The sequence below is a fragment of the Accipiter gentilis genome, unplaced genomic scaffold (genome assembly GCF_929443795.1).
Source record: "Accipiter gentilis unplaced genomic scaffold, bAccGen1.1, whole genome shotgun sequence".
NCBI classification, from domain to species: domain Eukaryota; kingdom Metazoa; phylum Chordata; class Aves; order Accipitriformes; family Accipitridae; genus Astur; species Astur gentilis.
The window spans coordinates 578,202-597,056 of NW_026060824.1; the positions used below are offsets into that span (position 1 = coordinate 578,202).

Sequence of the window (18,855 nt, forward strand, 5' to 3'; positions counted from 1 at the left end):
GCCTGTTCCCAGGGACAGGCCGTTTGCTCAGCCTTGCCGGCCAAAGCGTGGGAAAAGCGTAGGCGTGCGCCGTCGCTTGCAGAGTAGCACGGTCACGTTCACGTGCAATCCTTTACCTTTTTCCTCCCTGGATTCAAAGGGTTTCTGTCTTCAAAGTGAGAGCCTTCCATACGGTCATTTGTGACATTTCATCCAGGATAACAATCTCAGAAGGATCAGTCCTGCAATAAATATTTTACACAGCAATCCGTGATTATGGGAACTGATGCCACCAAGAGCATTAGCATCAGCAAGAGGAACAGCGGAGCCCCGAGAATCAAAGCTCCGCATAAGTGTGGGGGATTTTGCTGGATGAGGAGTTTTGGGAGGCAAGCCCGGGAGCTGCAGAGCAACAGCTCTGTGCAAAGGCTCTTGCTGGGGCTTAGCCCCGGTCCAGGTTCCTAAGCCACTGCTCGTACAGATCACGCCTGCAACTCCTCATGTGTTAAGTATGAGGATCTCCAGCTACCGTAAAGGCACTGATGAGGCAAGGTTTGAGGGTCAAACGCGAGTGCTGCAGCCACTCTGCTTGCGGTCAGAGCCCTGCAATCACTTCCTGCAGCCCTGCCCCCAAATTTGGTTTTCCCACCAAGCTGCCTGCTGGTTTCTGTGGGATGCCCCACAAAGAGGCAAGTGGAGAAAACTCTGCCAAACACCTTCAAGCTAATCTTGCCGGGGGTCCTGGCGCTTGGTGGAGCTTTACCTGTCACTGCTTTGCTTTGGGATATCCACATCACTGGTCTTCCCCACGTTCAGCTGAACTGAACTTGCAGCAGCAGCAGCTTCCATCACCCTCCTGGACTCCTGATGTAAAAAAGGGACAAATCACGTTCTCTGTCTTTGATCAAAGTGGAGATAAGCTGAATGCCCAGCACAAACTTAGCAGTCTGCCCTCCGCTTCTGCCCCTTGGCAGCTATAGGTATTAGTGCAGCAGGGAAGAAACCGTTCACTCCAAAGATTTCGGGGCAGGGGGACTGTGTGTTCAAAACACGATTATGAGCAAATCTTGCCAGCAGCAGCAGCAACAGCAGCATCATCATCATCATCTAATAATAATCATCATAATGATAATGACCTTTGTGAAAAACGACTCGTTTTAAAAATTACACCTGTATTCAAGCGTTCAGCTCACTGCTACTTGAGGAAACAAAGGTTACAAAAGTTACAGGCTATTGGGATCTATTTCGATTGAGTGCTGATCTTCCCCCAACATTTCCAGACAAGCTGTAAGAGAAACAGGCAATCTCACAGCCACACGGAGATGTCCAGCCCCGAGGACACAGCAAGCCTTACCTCTTCTTCTTCTCCGGCTTCATTTCTGGCATCGTCCAACTTCTTCTTCCTTTCTGGCATAAGGTCATCCAGAAAGCTGAGCTCTCGCTTTGAGAAGCAGAAATCCATCGCTTTCCGGACAAAGACGAGAGCCAAAACCTTCATGAATAAGAGGGAAGATGCGGTGAGCTCAGAGACGATGCCACCTCTCACTCCAACGCTGCAAACACCCCGCTGCTGAGCGGTGGCAGCTCTTACCATCATGGGAAAGATGATGGCGGCACGGGACACCTTGATGGTCCAGAGCAGGACGAGGCAGGTCAGCTGGATCGCCGTGAAGAAATGCACCTTTCGCAAGGGCACGTGCCGCAGGTAGATGAAATCCGGCTGGTGTTTCGCCGGCATCCAAAACAGCTTCAAGCGATCAAAGAACTGCGAAATAAAAGGGAAAGGTTGCCACCTTGGGACTGCGGCAAGTTTCTGGCCCTCTCGAGACGTGGAGGCACTTTGCAGCATCTCGCTTGCCGTCAGAAATCCTGGATCCCACCGCATTCCTCCTGGGAGCAGCACCCATTTTCCCTTCGCTCCATCTATAAACCGGCTTGGCCCTGAGAGCTGCCCACCAAACGGCAACTATTCCATGCCATTCCATTATTAGCAATTCTCGGCCCACTGAATCCCCCAGCGAGGATTTCCACCAGTGGTAGAAACTGCCTTCCCTTTGCACCGAATTCCCCCGCTTTCACGTAACCAAACACTGACCTGCCCTAAACCCTGCAACAGAGAGCGCTGAACTTGCCTGGTCCTCCCAGCCCCATATACCTCCTGTACCTCCACCAATCTTTTTCTTACACAAAAGAGTTTCATTGCTTGCTCTGCGAGAAGTTCTTCCCATGCCACTGCTTTTTTCCCTGCTGCTACCGAGACAAAATACCAGGGAGCCGACACGCTGCACGCTGTAAAAGAGTCCGTACCTGAATTCCTCTGAGTGACGACACACCCATGTAGAGAAAGACGCCATAAAGCACAGGCATTGGTATAAACTGGGGGGGGGGAAGAAAAAAAAAAGTAAGAATGCAATCGTTTCTTTTTCTGTATTGCATTTTCAGTATTACCACCCTCTTCCACAGGCACTGCCTAAAATTGCTTGAAGCTTTCCAGCTTCCATTCAGGCTTAGAGATGGGTCAGATTTTAACCATTTTTTTGCCATTTTGTGCGCACGAGTGAGCTAAGGCTCTGCTTTAGGCTGAACTTGGGAGTTACCTCTCCTCAGAATAATCCTATTTTCCAGAAAGGTTGGAGGAAAACAGGCGATTTCACCCGTGCTACCCTATGCCGCATTCTCTGGCGGTAGAAGAAACACTTCTGCCTATTCTTGGGGCAACAGGCAAAGGCCACAGGCCTCCTTTTAGCCTAGAGACAAGATTACTTTGTGGGAGGAACGTTCAAGGAAGCCCACGGGGATGACCTCAGTGTGTTTAGCTCCTGGGAACGGCTGCTCCCGGGCATTTGGGGAGCAAATTGCAGCCAGTAAAGGGCTGCCTGTTTGAAAGACAGCAGATGTGCTGGTCTGAATATGCTCAACTGTAACCCATAAACATGGGCGGGCCTGAAAGACACCCAAAAATTCAAGCAGTTGCGTTGCTTGCTCGCCTCGAGCACACCAAACGGGGGCCTGAAGGGCTGCAAAGCCTAACCGAGGCTGGTTCCCACCGTGGGTCAAGCCCCAAGGGTTGGGATCACCTCCTCCTCCTCCGCTCCACAACTAACTACTCAGGCCTGCAGAGAGGGGACTGTTTTGCTGTAACCTCCAACAAGCTCGCGGTTGTTGGGTGGTTTGCATTTTCCTCTCACCTTTAACACAGAAGTGAAGAAGACGGAGCAGCCCATGAGCACAAAGATCAGCAAGCCAGTGACTCTCTGCTCTCGTATCCCCAGAAACTTGGGTTGTTCTCCTGGAGCTGAGCAGTCAGACTCTACTTTGAGGCTATTCACGTGGGTGATGGACAGGACGGTCGCAGCCACAAACCAGGGCAGCCCCATCACAGAGCACACCCCGAGCATCACGGCCACCACAAAAAGGTCCAGGTGGTACCCGCATCCTTTCTGCAGGCAGGAAAACAAGAAACAGAGCATCCCATAGCACAAGAGCAAGGATAACGTCGCAAGTCAGACTCAAACCCTGCTCGAGCACAAGTCAACTTCTTCAGAATTCAAAACAAGAAATGGAAACAAGGAAGGGTGTATGCAGGCTTTGCACAAGCACGTGGCATGAAAATCTGGCAGGAGTTCAGAAACAATGGATATGCAGAGCTTGTGCGATAAATACTTCTCCAAAATACAACAACCCACAACCCAAAACCACCAAACCATTTTTTCTACTCACAAAGAAAACTGTACCACTTGGATGGAAGGTGTGACTCTGAGTTATCCCTGGCAGCGCATCAAAACAATTCATTCCCCACACCTGCTGCTGCTGCCATTTTAAAACAAAAACGCACTTCTCTATTGCTCCAAGATTAATTTGCTCCTCCAAAAGGTTGCTCATCTGAACTGCCCTGTCACTTGCTCCCTGCATCATCGTTAATCCAGGAGAGCATCCTGCCACGCAGCCTGACCTTGTCCCAAACCAATGCCTTCAGAAAGCATCGGGAATAAGAGCTTCTCCCCAGACCTGCAGCCCAGAAGGGGCTGGGGTCATCCCTCACAGGCCCTTACCTTCAGCTTGTGCTCCTTCCTGTTCACAATAACGGCACTGATCTGCTGGTCCATAAATATCAAGATGGTGCAGAGCAGAGCTGGGATGAGCGCAGCCAACACCGTCCACCAAGGGTTGGGTCCTATGGGGTTGATGAACCACCCACGGTCGTCTCTGGTAGGCTGCAACAAAGCCCACGCATCAGCATCGTCTCCCAGCCCAGGCACTCCACTGGCTTTCATTTTCCCCTCCCTCCCTGTGTCAGAGCACCTCCCAGCCCTGGCTTCATGTCCCCCTCTCCCGGGGGCTTCAGCAGTGCCAGTCTCCTCTTTGCAAGCACCTCTAGATACTTCCCCTGTAGGTATCTAGTTTTGGGGCCATCTTCTCGTTTCCAGGAGGAAGCAAGGCACTTGGAGGTGGAAGAGGAGATGGTCACACCACCAGCATCTCCTCCAGACTCAGCCCTGCCCTGCCCCGGCATCACCTTGTGGCACCCCCACGTGCCAAAACATCCCGTTACCTTGAACGCATGGGGGACCTGGAGCTTCGGCGATGGGATCCCAACCACAAAGTCAAGGAGCACCATGATGACGATGGTGAGGAAAACAGCAAAGTCGCTCACTGTGGACCGTACCTGGGGCGAGAAACCAGAGGTGAGAGGGGCATGGCAAACAGGGCCGTAACGCGAGATGCAAGAGTTGCAGACATCCACAACATTAAGGCTGCTTAACCAAATCCCACCACCCCTCTGAGCACATGCAGCCTGATCCCTTGCTTAGATACTGCTGCTGTGTTTGTCCCTGTGAGATCTGGGGTCAGACAATAAAAAAAGCTTAATTAGGCGGACAAGGGTTGGTTTAAGTCAAAACCTAAAAATAATAATAATAATATTAAAAATAAGAAAACACATGTCTGACACTACAGCTACACTCACAGCTACAATGGCAACAAGGCACTGAGGCATCCTTTAGTCCTCAAAAGGAAGCTCCTCATTCGAATCTACTTTCCGCTCGAGCACATAATGCACAGAAGGTAGGGAAAAAATCCCCCAACCCCAACCCCCAAAACTTTGGGAAACCTGACTTCCTACTACCTGAGGAGAAAAAAAAATAAAAATAAAATAAATCAACCCCCCAAAATCTTCAATCTGGGGCAGGTCACGAGGCATGTGGGAAATGCTACGATGATTTTGCACTCATGGAAATGAGTGCGGGACATCCAAGCTCTTGGAGAGCTTGGCCTGCAAGGCCAACGTTTCCCAGCTTGACCAAGGCAGGGCAAATACTGCTTAGTGCTCCAGGAAAGCCATTTTGGGAAATGAGTGTGGAGATGGACACTGGCCACCATCTTCTACTTACTCTGGTTGGAAAGTAGCGGCTGGTTTTAAACTTCTTCAAGAAGCTTGACAGGGCAAAGGTGGCGAAGAAGAGGATGCAGCACCAGAAGAACACGTCAGGGGTGTAGGGGCCGTCGCGTCCACAGGCAGGTCCTTGAAACTCCCCACGCAAATACCGACATTCCTGGAGAAACAGAGCGTCAGGACACAAAGGCAGTGCACGTGCGGCAGGGAAACCTCGCATAGCTAGGGGGTTTTGAGGATCTTGGTCCAAGATCCACGACCCTGTAACTGCTCCTGCCAATAGAGATTTATATTTAATGAGCAGCAGCAGCTGAACAAGTGACACATTGAACTACACAGCGGAGAAATGAGATGTGAGGGGACACCATACCACGCACCCTTGGCACATCCTCTGCCTGCCATTCGAGCAATCGTGGCTAAAGAAGACACCAGAGGGGAAGGAAACACTGGAAACTCTTGGGGATAGAGAGAGAGGGAAGAGGGAAGGAGGGCTAAAGACAACCATGGTAGGAAAGGAGGAGAAGAGACAGATCGTCCCTCCCCAGGGGAGGTCTTGCAGAACCTGGCCAAGAGGGGATGAAGGCCACCATAAGAGCCTGCTGCCCTAGGCCCGGGCTCTGCTTCCGGCAACAACAGCCTGAGAGGCTGCTCAGACAAGCAAATTTATGCACGTACCTACAGACAGCACTGAACGAGAAAGCAAGGCCTGGAGTTACTAGGAACCCATTAAGGAGGCCAGCTACTACCTTTCAAGCATGAACTTAAGTCCTACAACTTCTACAATAATCAAACCACCCACTACTTAACCTTCCTCCCAGTCAGAAATACTGTCCTGCAACAGGCTTGACGGGGACACTTGCTACCCACAACGTTGGGGTAGACTGGACAAGGTGGACTCTCCTCCCCAGGACCAAGCGGCTTAAAACCACACGCTACATTTAGGCAAGGACTTTTCCGAGCAGCACTAGCACAGTTTGAAGCCCATCATTCCCTGAACGGCTCTGACTTTTGCACCAGGCAAATGCCCCTGGACCCCATGGACGCGGCACGAGGAAGCAGTGGCTCGGGGCACTTACGGTCACCGTGAGGTTTTCCCAGGCGATGCCAGACACGTTGATCTTGTTGCTCGCCCAGAAACGCAGCGTTTCGTTGCTGGGATGGGTCGGTGCCTCACACTTACAGCTGGGAGGAGAGAAGCCAAGACAGGGGTAAGGGAAAGGTGATGGAGGTGCAGCCCGGAGCTCCTGCCAAGGGGCAGCAGCTTTCTCAGGGGGAAAAAAACCCACTAGTAGCTGGTGAGGAAGTCCAGCTTGCTGTGCATGTGCACAGGGTAGGTGTCTCGCAGGTGACTCAGCTTCTCCAGAGCCTCGTAGATGAAGATGATGCAGATGAGGGAGGCAAAGGCTTCTTCCGTGAAGCGGGTGACGTAGCACACCAAACAGCTGGCGTCGGTGGCCACCAGCACTATGCACAAGAAGGCGGTCCACAGCCCAATGCACGCCCGCAGAGACAGATAGGAGAGCGTGTATTCCCTGGGAAAGCAGAATGAAACAAAGGCTGGAAAGGCCAGCAAGAGGCCCTGAGCCATGCCTGCCTTTGGGGAAAACGGGGAGCAATTTTGGAGCGTGTCAAGGCTGCGGATGGGAAATGCAGTTTCCATGTACTACTACAGAGAGCCTCGGGGCTGTGGTGCAGGGTGTAGACCCACAGCAGGAGAGGCCAATTATTTAGTTACCACTGTTTAACACGGATCTCGTGTTAACACCTTGGAGGCTGCTTGAGGTCAGGTCCCTCTTGGGCCAGGTGGTGTTCTCCCACATCACCCTGACGCCCTAACACTGAAACCAGCTGGGTTTGCACCCAGTCACCTGCTGCCAGCAAGCTGGGGCTTAATAATAAACCTTATGGCAATAAGGGTGGTTTATCTCCCATCAAAGCCATCGCAACAAAAGGACTGTCACTAAAATCTAGCAACTACCCCTAAGAAAAAGAAAAGAAAAGCATCTTTTCTCCATCACTGCCCCCTTCTGAAGGCTCTCGCAGCACCCAGCTGCGGCAGCCTGCCTTACTTGCAGAATTTGTAGAGGATCTTCTCAAACACCAGGACGGGTCCGGTGCTGCCGAGGATGGTGAGAGGTTGGCCGGCAAAGAGGCAATACACCACGCCGGCCATGGACGCGCCCAGCAGCGACTCCATGGCACTCTGTCCGGGGAAGAGAGGCGGCCGTGAGTAAATAAATCGTTAGGGAGAAACAAAAACCAAAGCCGGTTCACTGCAGCAGGGACTTTGGCCTGAGTTTTACCCTCCCCCATCCCCCCCAACAGAGAGAGGTGCTCACTATGTGGCCATTGGTCGCCTCCCCCAGCAGTCCCCCAAAGGTGATGACAGGGGACATGCAGGCACAGTAGAGGAAGAGGAAGGACGCCAGGCACTGCAGGCTCAGACCATCCCGGAAGTCGCTCCAGAACCACGGGGCTTTCCGCTTCACGTCCAGGGTCAAACCTCCAAAGAGCCTGCAGGAAGGAAAAAGAAGAGAGTCTGTTCTCTTGGAGGAACACGTCGACTTTGCTTTGCTGCAGAAGGGCAATCACAAGCATAGAGTAACTTTCGTGGCTAAAAAGAAGCACTCTCCTTCAGCCCAAATCAAGAAAACCTGCGTGCAACGGTGATGGTTGGGGCTGAGCCCAGCTGCCCAGATCTCCCCCCTGCCCAGCCCAGGGGACCAAGCTGGCAATGTGGAGCCCCTTCACTGAACCAGCTAACCCCAAAGACCTGCTAGAAGGGAAGGTGCATGCTCAGATTTGAGAGGCAAACAGAAAAAAACCCCAAACTATTACAGCTCCCACCTTCCCGTCCGCTGCAGTTCAGGCCCACTGTGTTTCTCCAGCGTGCTGTGAGAAGCACTGTCATCAAGAGCTCCTGGCATCTTCCTTTTTTCCTGTTAAAATGGAAGTGAGATAAAGCTATGGACTTGTAACCACTGGCTTGTTTTGCTTCTGGTCTGGCTCTGTGACTGTGTCAGAGTGGGACCTTGTGAATTTGGGCCCCTGAACAGCATCCCCAGCCATCCTGCCCATCCCCCTCATGCCTCCCGCCGATGTGGCACCCACCTGCGAAGGGACGTTTTTCGGGGGCTCGATTCGGATTGATGGATCCCACTCTCCTGGCGGCAAGACCGTGACCTGATCCAGAAACTCGTCGATGCCAGCCACGAGGTCAGCCCCGTTCTTGGCTTTATAGGCAACGTCACGGAAAACCTGCCAATAGAAGACAACCTGGTGAGAGGACAACCCAGCTCGGATGTCCTAACCAGTGCAATAAGCTCTTGGCTAAACGCAAGGCTTTTTCACCAAAATTCCCTGCTGGAAAGGGCAGGAAATATTCCCCCAAAAGGAAAAATCTGCGCATCACGGCACTTGTAATCATCTCCCCCACGAGGCCCCCGTCCCCCATGGCACACCATACCCTTCTGCTTAAAGAGCAAGAGAAGTTTTACTGGCCCTGGCAATGCCACCACTGGGGACAGCGTGCTGGGGACCCCGGCGAGAAGGATGAGGTGCAGGATGCACCCCGGGCGGGATTTCAGCCTCCAGGATGTGGGGTGATGCAAATCTGCGTGTTTGCTTTGGGGTGAGAAAGAGGGCTGGGCTATTTGGAGAGCTGCGGGCAGCTGGGACAGCAAATCCTCTTCCTCACTACTTCAGAGACAGGGAGAGCTGAAGAAAGGCAAAAATGACCCGGAGCTATCTCATCTTGTCGCACCTCATCCGTCATGATAGTGGCCATGGACCTGCCGATCTCATGGTACTGATGGGCTTTTCCTTCTGGTCCAAGCAAAACAAACAGGAACCTGGGCAAGAAAAAGAAAATGAGAGAGAGAAGAAGGTGTCTTTGCTCCAAGAGCACCCAAGGAAAGCCCTGGCAGCTCCCAGCCCAGAGCGTGGCTCAAGACGGGACACGTAGGCTCAGCGATGCCGCGATGAATTTGAAATTCTTCAAAACAGACGGCAAATGTAATTTGGGGGCCAACTTTCATTACAATTGGCCGATGGGTTTAAAAGCTACAGCAGGGAATGGAGAAATGAAGGCGAGGAGACGTGGGTGGGGGAAACGTGCTTGCTCCCCCTCCCACTAGCCTTGTTCCCTTGGGACACCAAACTGATGCCTGCAACTTGATGTTTGGTTGGGTATCTTTTTTACGGAAGAATTTTGCGCTTCTCATTCGCACCTTGTTGGGATGGGAACTTCCGTCATGCCTGAGAGGAGGACAGCCGGGCTCAGGCGGACAAATGCCACGATGGGCTGGTGAAGGAAATCCAGCTCTCCTACGAGCACGTTGGATGCTTCAGCCCCGGTGGGAATTTTCTTCATCAAGTGCAGCTCCGCCTGGGCACGACAAGCGATTTTCAGGCAATTACCCCAAAAGCAAAGCCCACAGCGCTCTGCAGCACACTCTGCAAGAGCAAATCTGGCCCTAAAGGAGTTAAGAAAGCTACGAGTGTCTCACCTTGCTTAAATCCATAGCTCTGCTCTCACGGGTCACCCCATCTTTAGCTTCCGCAGCGGTGGGAGAAGGACAAGGGGTGATTGTTTGGGCTGGTAGGAAAAAGAAAGACACTCAGAAAGATGGACAAGGAGCAACTGGGACGCTTCTCCTTTGCCTGGGCAAGTCTAATGGGGCCACAGCCCTGCAGAAACCCTCACCTGGCTTGTAGAGGAGGTGCAGGTCCGACTGCCTCTTGCTCACATCAGCAAACGAGCAGACAGCGGGGAGAAGGTTGGTTGTCTTCTCGTTCTGATGGTGGTGCTTCCTCAGAAGGACTTCTCGAACTTGCGCCCGCACGTGCTCGTCAAACTCCGTGGACTGTTCTTGCTGGGCCAGGATCATATCTGAGGATGGCAAAGGGAAACAAAGCCATCAGAGCAGAAACCCCAACAAGTCCCGACCCCCAAAGCCCCCAGGGAAGGCTGTGCCACACAGGCTGCACCCTAATGCCCGCTCAGCCTTGCATAGCAAGGCCTTTTAATAATGTTCAGCCTTTGCAGTGAAAACGAGAATTTTCTTTTGCTAAGAAACATCATCCAAGTGCTTATTCATCATTCCGCTAAGATAAATATTTCCCATTCTAAATAATGCAATTTTCTTGCCCGACCTGGCCTTTCTGACTCTACACGTTTACCCAAATTATAAGCAATCTATAGCACAGACGTTCCCAGTTTCCCGTGCTGATCGAGTGCAATTTGCTGAGCCCAGGGAGAAACATGCTAAGAACGGCTCCGACTTCTCCAGCCCTTGAAAGGGCTGAATGGAGACCTGCTGCCAGTCAAAGATAACTTCTCCAAAGTGGCTTTTGCAATTAACTTCAAGTATCTTCCCCACAGAAATACACTGCTTGGTCATCGCCAGAGAAACTCTGCCTTAAAACTCTTAAATGCTGGATGTTAAGGCAAAAGTAAAACAAAGAATGCGAGGAAACAGCTTGTAAGAAATAGTTCCTTTAAGGTGGTTCAGCTCTTACGCAGACTCCGTATTTCTAAGAGCAGCCTGCTAAGCCCTGACACACGCTCCTTTTTGGCTGCAGAATATTCTCTAGTGGCTTCTCCAACTCCACAAACTGCTTTCAAAAGGACCCCATATTGGAATAAAAAAACAGTGCGACTGTTGCACGCCCAGTCTACATCCAAAAACAGCTCATCAGAAAAACACAGTGGCACTTCTGGAAAAGGACGTGCCATTGGGGCAGGGTTTGATTTGGGAGTGAAGAGCACCGTGGCGAGCTGAGCTCGGCCATTCCCGGAGAGATGCAGTGCCCACGGTACCTGCAATCTCTTCGATGCTGTTGGCACAAACGTCCAGCAGCACCGACCCATTGCTGATGCAGCTCCTCAGCTCGGAGAGGCTGTGCAAGGACAGCGTGCCAACATAGGGCTTGCTCCAGCGCTCGCCGCCGTCTTCCACGTCCTCCTCAAACTTCAGCCACCTGCGGACATCGGGTGCGATCAGCCCCATTGCACGAAAACAGCCCCAGCTCTGCAGCCCCTTTGACAGAGCCACGGGGTGGCAAGAGGAGAAGGCTCCTCGTGCCGCCACCTGCAGCTGCAAAAGCTTCGCGTCCTGGAGAGGAGAAAGCAGAGCCCACGGGCGCTGCCAGTGCGGGGACTCCTCTCCCACCGCAGCCAAAGCAGCAGGGATTTACCTTGCCGTTTCCTTCCACTCGGCATCTCGGCCCTCTTTTACACAGATCTCATCCAGCTCGGAGAACAAGTGGTGAGGGATGTGCTGCTCGTCCTCCTTGGTCCTGAGAATGAACTGCACCCGCTGGGACGGGGAGCCTGGGGGCAGAAGGCAAAGACCCATCCCGTTACTGCGCCTGAACACAGCTTGTCACCCTCACGTGCAAAGTGGCCATCAGCACCAGTGCAGCCATAAACACTGGGCTGGCCCCTCTCCTCTGCGTCTCTCTGGGCTTGCACAGAGCCGTGAAGAAGGAGAAGCATCTGGTCCACCTCTGCATAAGGATGGGCTGCTTTCCTTCCCCACATTGCCATTTTTAAAGCCAGGATCCCTCTAAGGAAGACGAGCCTAAACCCATTATGCATTTAACTGCACTTAAAAAAACAAAAAAAAAAGAAAAAAAAAAGAAAAAAAAAAAAAGAAAGTAAAACTTGGGAAAAAGAGGGTGTTGCTCAATAAGGCCACTTTCCCTCGGAAGAACAGCAACTCACTCAAACTAGCCACGGGGACGTGCTTGCAGAAGGCCCCAGTGCCCACGTTGCCCCCAGTTTAGCGAATGCCGCGGTGGGACTTACAGTGGTAGCCCTGCTCTGTCGGGGCAGACTCCTTCTCCCGTTCCCCTTCCCGATGCTTCTGGCTGTGGCGTCGGTGATGCCGGTGGCTCTGCCTAACCAGTGGCATCTGCGCGCCCACGTACAGGGTCCGGTGGCCTGCGAAAAAGCAGCGTTTTTTGCAGCGCTCTCGGCATTGCGGCAATAGTTGAGGTGGCCGGTGCCTTGCTAAGCCACGGTTCAATCCCAGGAGCAACGCCAGCTTCCCTTAATGTTATTTTCACTGGACGTCCTTTTTTCCAAGCCTATTTTACTCGAGCTTTGCAACAACACAGCAACAACAAGTGTTGGCTCCGGGTCATCTAAAAGTGCCCTGAAAGTATCGGACCTCTTCTCAAATTCCAGCTTCGGCTGGACAACACTCAGACTTGCTCATTAAGCAGCAACACGAGCTAATTATTTTCAAAAGCTCTGTATGGCACGAGGCGACAAGAGACGATCAAATCAGTCCCATTGCAATGAACTCCAGAACAAAAAAAGAAAATCACAGCCCCGTGTCTGCAGCCCTGAAATGATTCTCCTGACCTCTCCAAGCCAGGAGCAACCTCTGCGAGAAAAAAAGCCGTGAATTATCAAGCCCCGTGGCTACAACTCACACCGTGGCCTCCCGGGAGGCTTTTTCCCTCCGTTTAAAAAGCCATAATAGTAAAAAATGTGACAATAACTGTGTTGCTTTATTGAGAAGCGCGGCACGTTTCGCTGCACATGATTTGACACCCAACAAGGCACACTGGAGAGACTTTGTGCAATGGGAAAACGCGCTGGGCTAGTGGCTCCTCCACCAGGATCTCAGCAGAGACTCACCTTCCAACTCCTCCTTCTCATAGCAAATACTGACAGCGTTGCTCCTTCTTCCCCGGTCAATCACTGCCTCCTCGTCATGTCTCTGTTTAGCAATGACAAGAAGGGAAAAGTTGGGGCTGGGGGTGGAGAGCTCCCTTACGTCCTCCCAGACATCACCCACCCCTGCATCCACGCGAGTCCACGAGCCATCACGCCTCTGCGTGCCTCCTCCTCCTTCAGGCACAGCCCTAAAACCACGGACTTGTAGGAGGTTTTTCTTCCCATACGCAAATAAAACAGCCCATAACATCACCTGTACTGTATAACACGAGAGTCTGGACGTATTTAATACAGCAGGAGAGGGATGAGTGTTTCAGACAAAAAAAACCCCCACCTCCCGCTTTGTTCTTGAGGTTCCTGTCTAAAAAAGTGATTTCCAAAATGGAAAAAAAAAACCCAACCCACAAAACTGCACTTTTGAGCCCCGGCCGCGCTACCTGTAACTCTTCCAGAAGTGTCATTTTGTAACGCCCGTTTGGGTTCATCCTCACGTCAGTCACTGGGTTTTGGGGACAACTGAACCTCCAGGTCAGTCAGGGGCCCGATTCCCCAGGGACTGATGGAGTAGCCCTCACGGGAGGAGCTAAGTGGCACCCAGTGTGCACCAACTCCAGAGACACAATAGGGACCATTATGAAATCACAAGCTATGATGCGGATCCAGGCAGCTATTTAAAGCCACGCACCCCTAGACCCTTCCCGCTTGGAAAACTTAGTGCCTGGGCAGAAGCCAGCTCTGCTTTGAGCAAAAACTCTCCAGAATAGAGAACATTCCTGCATGAGAGGTGTCAGGCTCAAAAGTGTGCAGAAAGAAAACCCTTCACAGGCTCGTTCACCCTCCTGAGAGGCAAAGCCCATTAGCAGCATCATGTTTTCTCTCTTTTTCTTTCTAACAGTAGAGCTGAAGCTCTAGCATCCTGAGGATAACAAGAGGTACAAATACGGTAAGGAAAAAGAATATCTTATTGGATCAATGGGTAGATTCAGAAAAAAACCCTGCTACACAGTAGTTTATCCTGACTGCTAGCTAGAACCGAGAAGACTGTTTTTTCCACTTGGGTCAACAGTTCCGGTGAAACATACTACCTGTCTAGGACGGCTGCATCTGAGGAACAAGAATTAGTTATTTGCAATACAAGGAATGAGTCATTTTGTGTCATGATATTCATCAGACTGCACAGAGAAACAAGAGACAAATGCATTTGAATACCCATGTGTTGTGTTACGTTTTAACCACTTAACATTCCCCAAGAGCTCAAGAAGACAGAGCAGAAAGACAGGAGACAGGTGAAAGCCTAGAGCGCCAGCTAGACGGAATGAAAGACCCTCTTCCTTCTCTGAAGCTTCAGCAAGGCTTCCTTCACCTGCTTGTTCCTCCGACTGTCAATGACGGGGTTCAAACTGGGGCTGACGAGACTGTAGAAAAGGGAAAGAACTTTCTCCCTCCCAGAGGAGTTACCGCTCCCGGGCCCCGCGTACACGAAGATGGCGTTTCCATAAAAGACACCCACCACGGTCGGGTGGGAGCCACACGTGGAGGTGGTTTCGTGCCATCCTGGCACAGAGCGGATGCGCAGATCGGTGGCCAGGCTGTCCAGGGAGCAAATCAGGATTAAGGCTAAAGGCAAGAGGAAGAAGCACACACAAACAGCAAAGATCAGGACTTTATTGGCAGGAGCGGCAGGGCAGGCCAGCTTTGAGACAGCAAGAATTTCACAGGAGAAGTGGACAACCTCGCAGGGGCCACAGAAAGGCAGGTGTAAAGCCAGAGAGGCTTGCAGTGTACCAAATACGAACGCCAAAGCCCACAGAAATGTGGCAAGGGTGAGGCGCAGCCTCCAGATCACGATGAGGGCATAGCGCGGGGGACGGCAGATTGCCACGTAGCGAACATGAGACATGACGGCCAGCAGCACGCACGCTGTAAGTGCAAAGATTAAATAAAGATGGCTCTGTGCCCCACACCCAGCAAAGGAGGGGGTTCTGCCTTGTCCAAGGAGGCTCCTTAGCATATGGGGGACATTGCTGGAGGCGTAGCAGATGTCCGCGATGGAGAGGTGGCAGAGGAAGAAGTACATGGGGCTGTGGAGGCAGTAGTCCGGGCAGATAAGCAGAAAGACAAGTGCGTTTCCCATCAGAGTGGCAGAGCAGAGGGCAGAGAAAAGGCCAAAGAGGCAGCGCTGCAGGGCTGGGGTGCTGCAGAACCCCAGGAGGACGAATTCTGTGACCGTCGTTTCATTCTGCACGCTGTGCTGGAGGTGAGGCAGCACAAACTGCGACCACGGAGATCTGGAAGCGAAGGAGCAAGGAAAAGGAAAGAAAAAGGAGAGTTTTCCTAAGAATGTCAGGTCCTTTACTCTTTACGCTGCAGCTCCCTTCTCCCCGTTTTTCCCTCTGACTCCAGTGAAAGGTGCGTACTACCCTCCCCACGATGAGCGACGTACATCTGAATTGCAAGCTCCAATCTCTCGGCAAACTTTGAGCAGTTTGACCAATCTCGCACAACTTTGCTGCCTAGCTTGCCCTTGAAGTCTTTCTTTTCCTGGGTTGGTTTTGGGGTTTTTTTTGCAGGGGGTGGGGAGGGGCAGGGTATGGTTTGGCTGTTGGAGGAGATAAAATGATGAAGATTGCAGGTGTCGATTAAGGTGAAGTCAGAACAACTTCAAAGCAGCTATTTTAAATTAAGTCCATATTAAAAGGAATGCACAGTTCACAGAATAATTCCAGTTTTACCATTAAACCAACCAGCATTTCCAAGCCACTGCTGTGTCCTCTTTACCTTCGTGAAATGCATTCCTACTGAATCCTGCAGTTGCTTGATCCAACTCCCCTATCCCAGCTACTGCAGGTCCGGGAAGGTCAGGCAGAACGTCACCTTGGTTCCTGCTGTGCAGCTGCTCGCCCTTACCAGTTTCGCAGGGTGCTGGTCAAGGTCCCTGGGCATCCCCTGGCACTTGTCTCCACGCGGCTCTCTGGTCTCCAAGATCTTCCGCCACTTCCAGGATATTTCCTCCAGCCAGGATCTTCACCTTTTCCTTCCTGGGTCCCTTGCTTCTCTTCAAGATCCCTTCTTCTTTCTGGGAACCCTTCTTTTTGACACCACCTCTTCTTTCTGGAACCCCACGCCCCCAGTTTTCCTAATCTGTCTATGTGAGCAGTACAATGCCTGATCAGCCTCCAAATTAAGGCTTCTCTCTCCTAGCTCTTTACTAACTGTAGGATTCGGGACACGCCACTTTTGATTATTCCAGGTGTTACCCAAATTTACAACCAGCCCACGCTGGCTGCGTGTAGCAAGAAGCAGGCTTCTGCTTGACAGCTCAGAACTCAGTTTCAGACATTCACACGCACAGACCTTGCCGCACACGTGCACCCAGTCACGTGTTGCCTGGTAACCTTCACAGTTTGAGCCGGTTTTTTGTCTACGGCCGGGCTTCAGAGGCAGGGCATGGCCACAGAAGCGCATTCCCCCCGTCAGTCTGTGAAGTGAGCAAGGGAGAGTCAATACTTGTCTGGTGAGCCTCATACCCAGGCAATGTGGTCGAGCCCTCTCCTGTGACAGCCCTGGCAAAAGCCACAGCAGGGTGCTCCCTTGCCTCTGCCTAGGTCACTGGGGTTCCCCTGCCTGCCATTGCTCCTTTGTCCTCCTCTGCGTTTGTGGAGATGAACCTTTAACCACACAACCTAACACCTACAACACCGGGAAAAAGAGAGGCTGCAGAGGGTCCAACGGGGAAGGTCGCCGATGTAGAATGCTCTTTGTGAGAGGCAGCACACCCAGCTCACCTCCTTGCTCCTGAGCTGCTCTATCGGAAGCACTGCGTGCAGGACGCTCTGTTCAACAGGCTGTGTCTGTATCTGACTGCCTTGTCCTTGCTACAGCACCATGTGCTGGGGGAACGCCACGGAGAGCAAGGAGGACGCTCTTTCCCCAGGAGCAACGGAGGGTGCTCAGCTGAGTGCTGCTGCAGGGGCCAAAGTGGGGCAGGCAGGCAGGGAGGGGAACGTAGGAACGAGGGAGCTGGCAGTAACCGGCCAGTCTGGGAGATGCCCGAGAAGCTCGAGAACCCTGTAAGCACAGGACGAGCTTAGAGGAGGTTCAACGTGAGGCCCTGTGGTTAACCATCCCCTCCAGATCTGGACCTTCTCCGGTTCCCGAGTTACCGTGCAGTTTCACAGCCTGGTGCAGAGATCCTGACTGGGAGATCACTGTACCTCCAGGAGTTAGGGATCCACCTAACAGTTACCCTGAGCGGGTGCAGGTCTGTGCTGCGCTGTACGTGCAGCGTGGCCTTCAGGCTGCGTCCCTACACATGTCCCTTGGCCGCAGGATAAACGGAGCTGGTTGACTGTAACAGAGGAGCCTCCAGGCAGCTCCTGCTTGGTACCAGCGATTACGCCACCTGCGCGGCCCTGCCGTTACCTAAAGTGCAGCGAGAAGTCCGCGTGTGAACATCCTTTACGCACAGAGGTGTTTTCTTCTAAGAAAAGTTGCATAATACCGTGAATGACCAAAAGGAGGAACTTCTCCGCTTCTCCACCGTAAAGCGTGCCAAGGGAAAATCCATCTGGGGTCTGCCCAATGCTGCATGAACGCAGGGTCCCCAGCATCTGAAGATTTACTTGCTACCTAGATGCCTCTTCTTCCTGGCTACGTCGCCTCCCAAGATCTTGCCCACCCCCAGCCTACTGGAGACGGGGGAATGTTAGAGAGACAGCCTTGATGCTGTGCCAGCACCGCTCAGCCATGGCCAAAACACTGCTGTGTTATCAACAGCTTTCTAGCTACCAGTACAGAGCACAGCACTACGAGGGCTGCTGTGGGGTAAAGGAACTCCAACTCAGCCAGATCCAATACAGAAGGAAAGTGGAGGAACAACAGAGGGAGCAGCCCAGGGACACAGAGCCCCAGGTCTCATCTGGCCACTCCTGTGACCATACAGTGTATTCAAAATCAAATACCTGAAGTGCTCCCTTAGATGCAGTTTACAGCCAAGGGACAAGAAGGTGGCAGTTCTGCATTTTGCAGCTCCCAGGCTGATGGCAGAGCCAAAGCAAAAAAAAACAAACCCAAAACCAAACCAACCAAGAGAGGTAAAACTGGAGCACAGGGAGCAAATGTTTTCTTTCACCTTAGGCCAACTGCTCGGACGCTCTCTATGCTGCCCTGCTGCAGAGGGCATCCCTCTCGTACCAGTAAGAGACATAAGAGTGAATTAAAGCCAGGACCCCAAACCAGACCAAAAACCCGGTCATGATCAAGAAGAAAGTGGAGAATGCATCAACTATAACAGAAAATTATTTTGGACATTCCCAGTTTACATTTGGAAAAAAGAGGGGAAAAAAAAAGAGGAGGAATTAGGTATTAAAAGAAGAGCACTGAATGATAAAGCAGTAGCAGTCCCTCTACCACTACAAACCCACACCCCCACACGCACGTACGCACACAGACTTAACACCACCAAACTCCCCTTGACTGTGACCTTCACCTCAGCTTGCTGGTCTAGAGATACTGAATGCCTGAAGCACACCAAGGATAACTGAAAACATCTGCATGGCTTTAATGGGAATCCTCCAACTGAAACAAAGCGCTTTCTCCCTCTGTCTGCGTTGGCACATCCCCGAGTCACGCTCTCACTCCTCTCCTTCAAAGTCAAGATTCCTAAACGTGAAAAGCGGGAGTGGGGAAAGGCGAAGGGGAGAGAAAAAGAGGGAGAGCATCATCAGTGGAAGACCTGCCACCTGCTGCTGATTCAGCCCTGTTTGGGGGACCACCCCAGCAGAGAGGAGCTGGT

General features: G+C 52.1%; 2 protein-coding genes across 2 annotated transcripts in view; one reads left to right on the top strand and one right to left on the bottom strand.

The window, feature by feature from the left end:
- LOC126036843 (electroneutral sodium bicarbonate exchanger 1-like) overlaps positions 1–18,855 on the top strand; it is a 720,476-nt gene that overhangs the window by 456,202 nt on the left and 245,419 nt on the right. The window lies entirely within an intron of this gene.
- On the bottom strand, positions 158–12,303 carry LOC126036852 (electroneutral sodium bicarbonate exchanger 1-like; the record flags this gene model as incomplete). The annotated part of the gene is made up of 21 exons (XM_049797064.1): positions 12,171–12,303; positions 11,570–11,705; positions 11,193–11,353; positions 10,077–10,262; positions 9,880–9,968; positions 9,601–9,758; positions 9,135–9,222; positions 8,483–8,629; positions 8,219–8,310; positions 7,711–7,885; positions 7,441–7,574; positions 6,658–6,903; positions 6,448–6,553; positions 5,370–5,531; positions 4,532–4,645; positions 4,032–4,193; positions 3,168–3,419; positions 2,287–2,355; positions 1,571–1,744; positions 1,328–1,471; positions 158–214 (listed from the first exon to the last, which is right to left on the bottom strand). Coding segments are annotated over exons 1-21 (2,970 nt in total), but the record flags the coding sequence as incomplete, so codon positions are not given.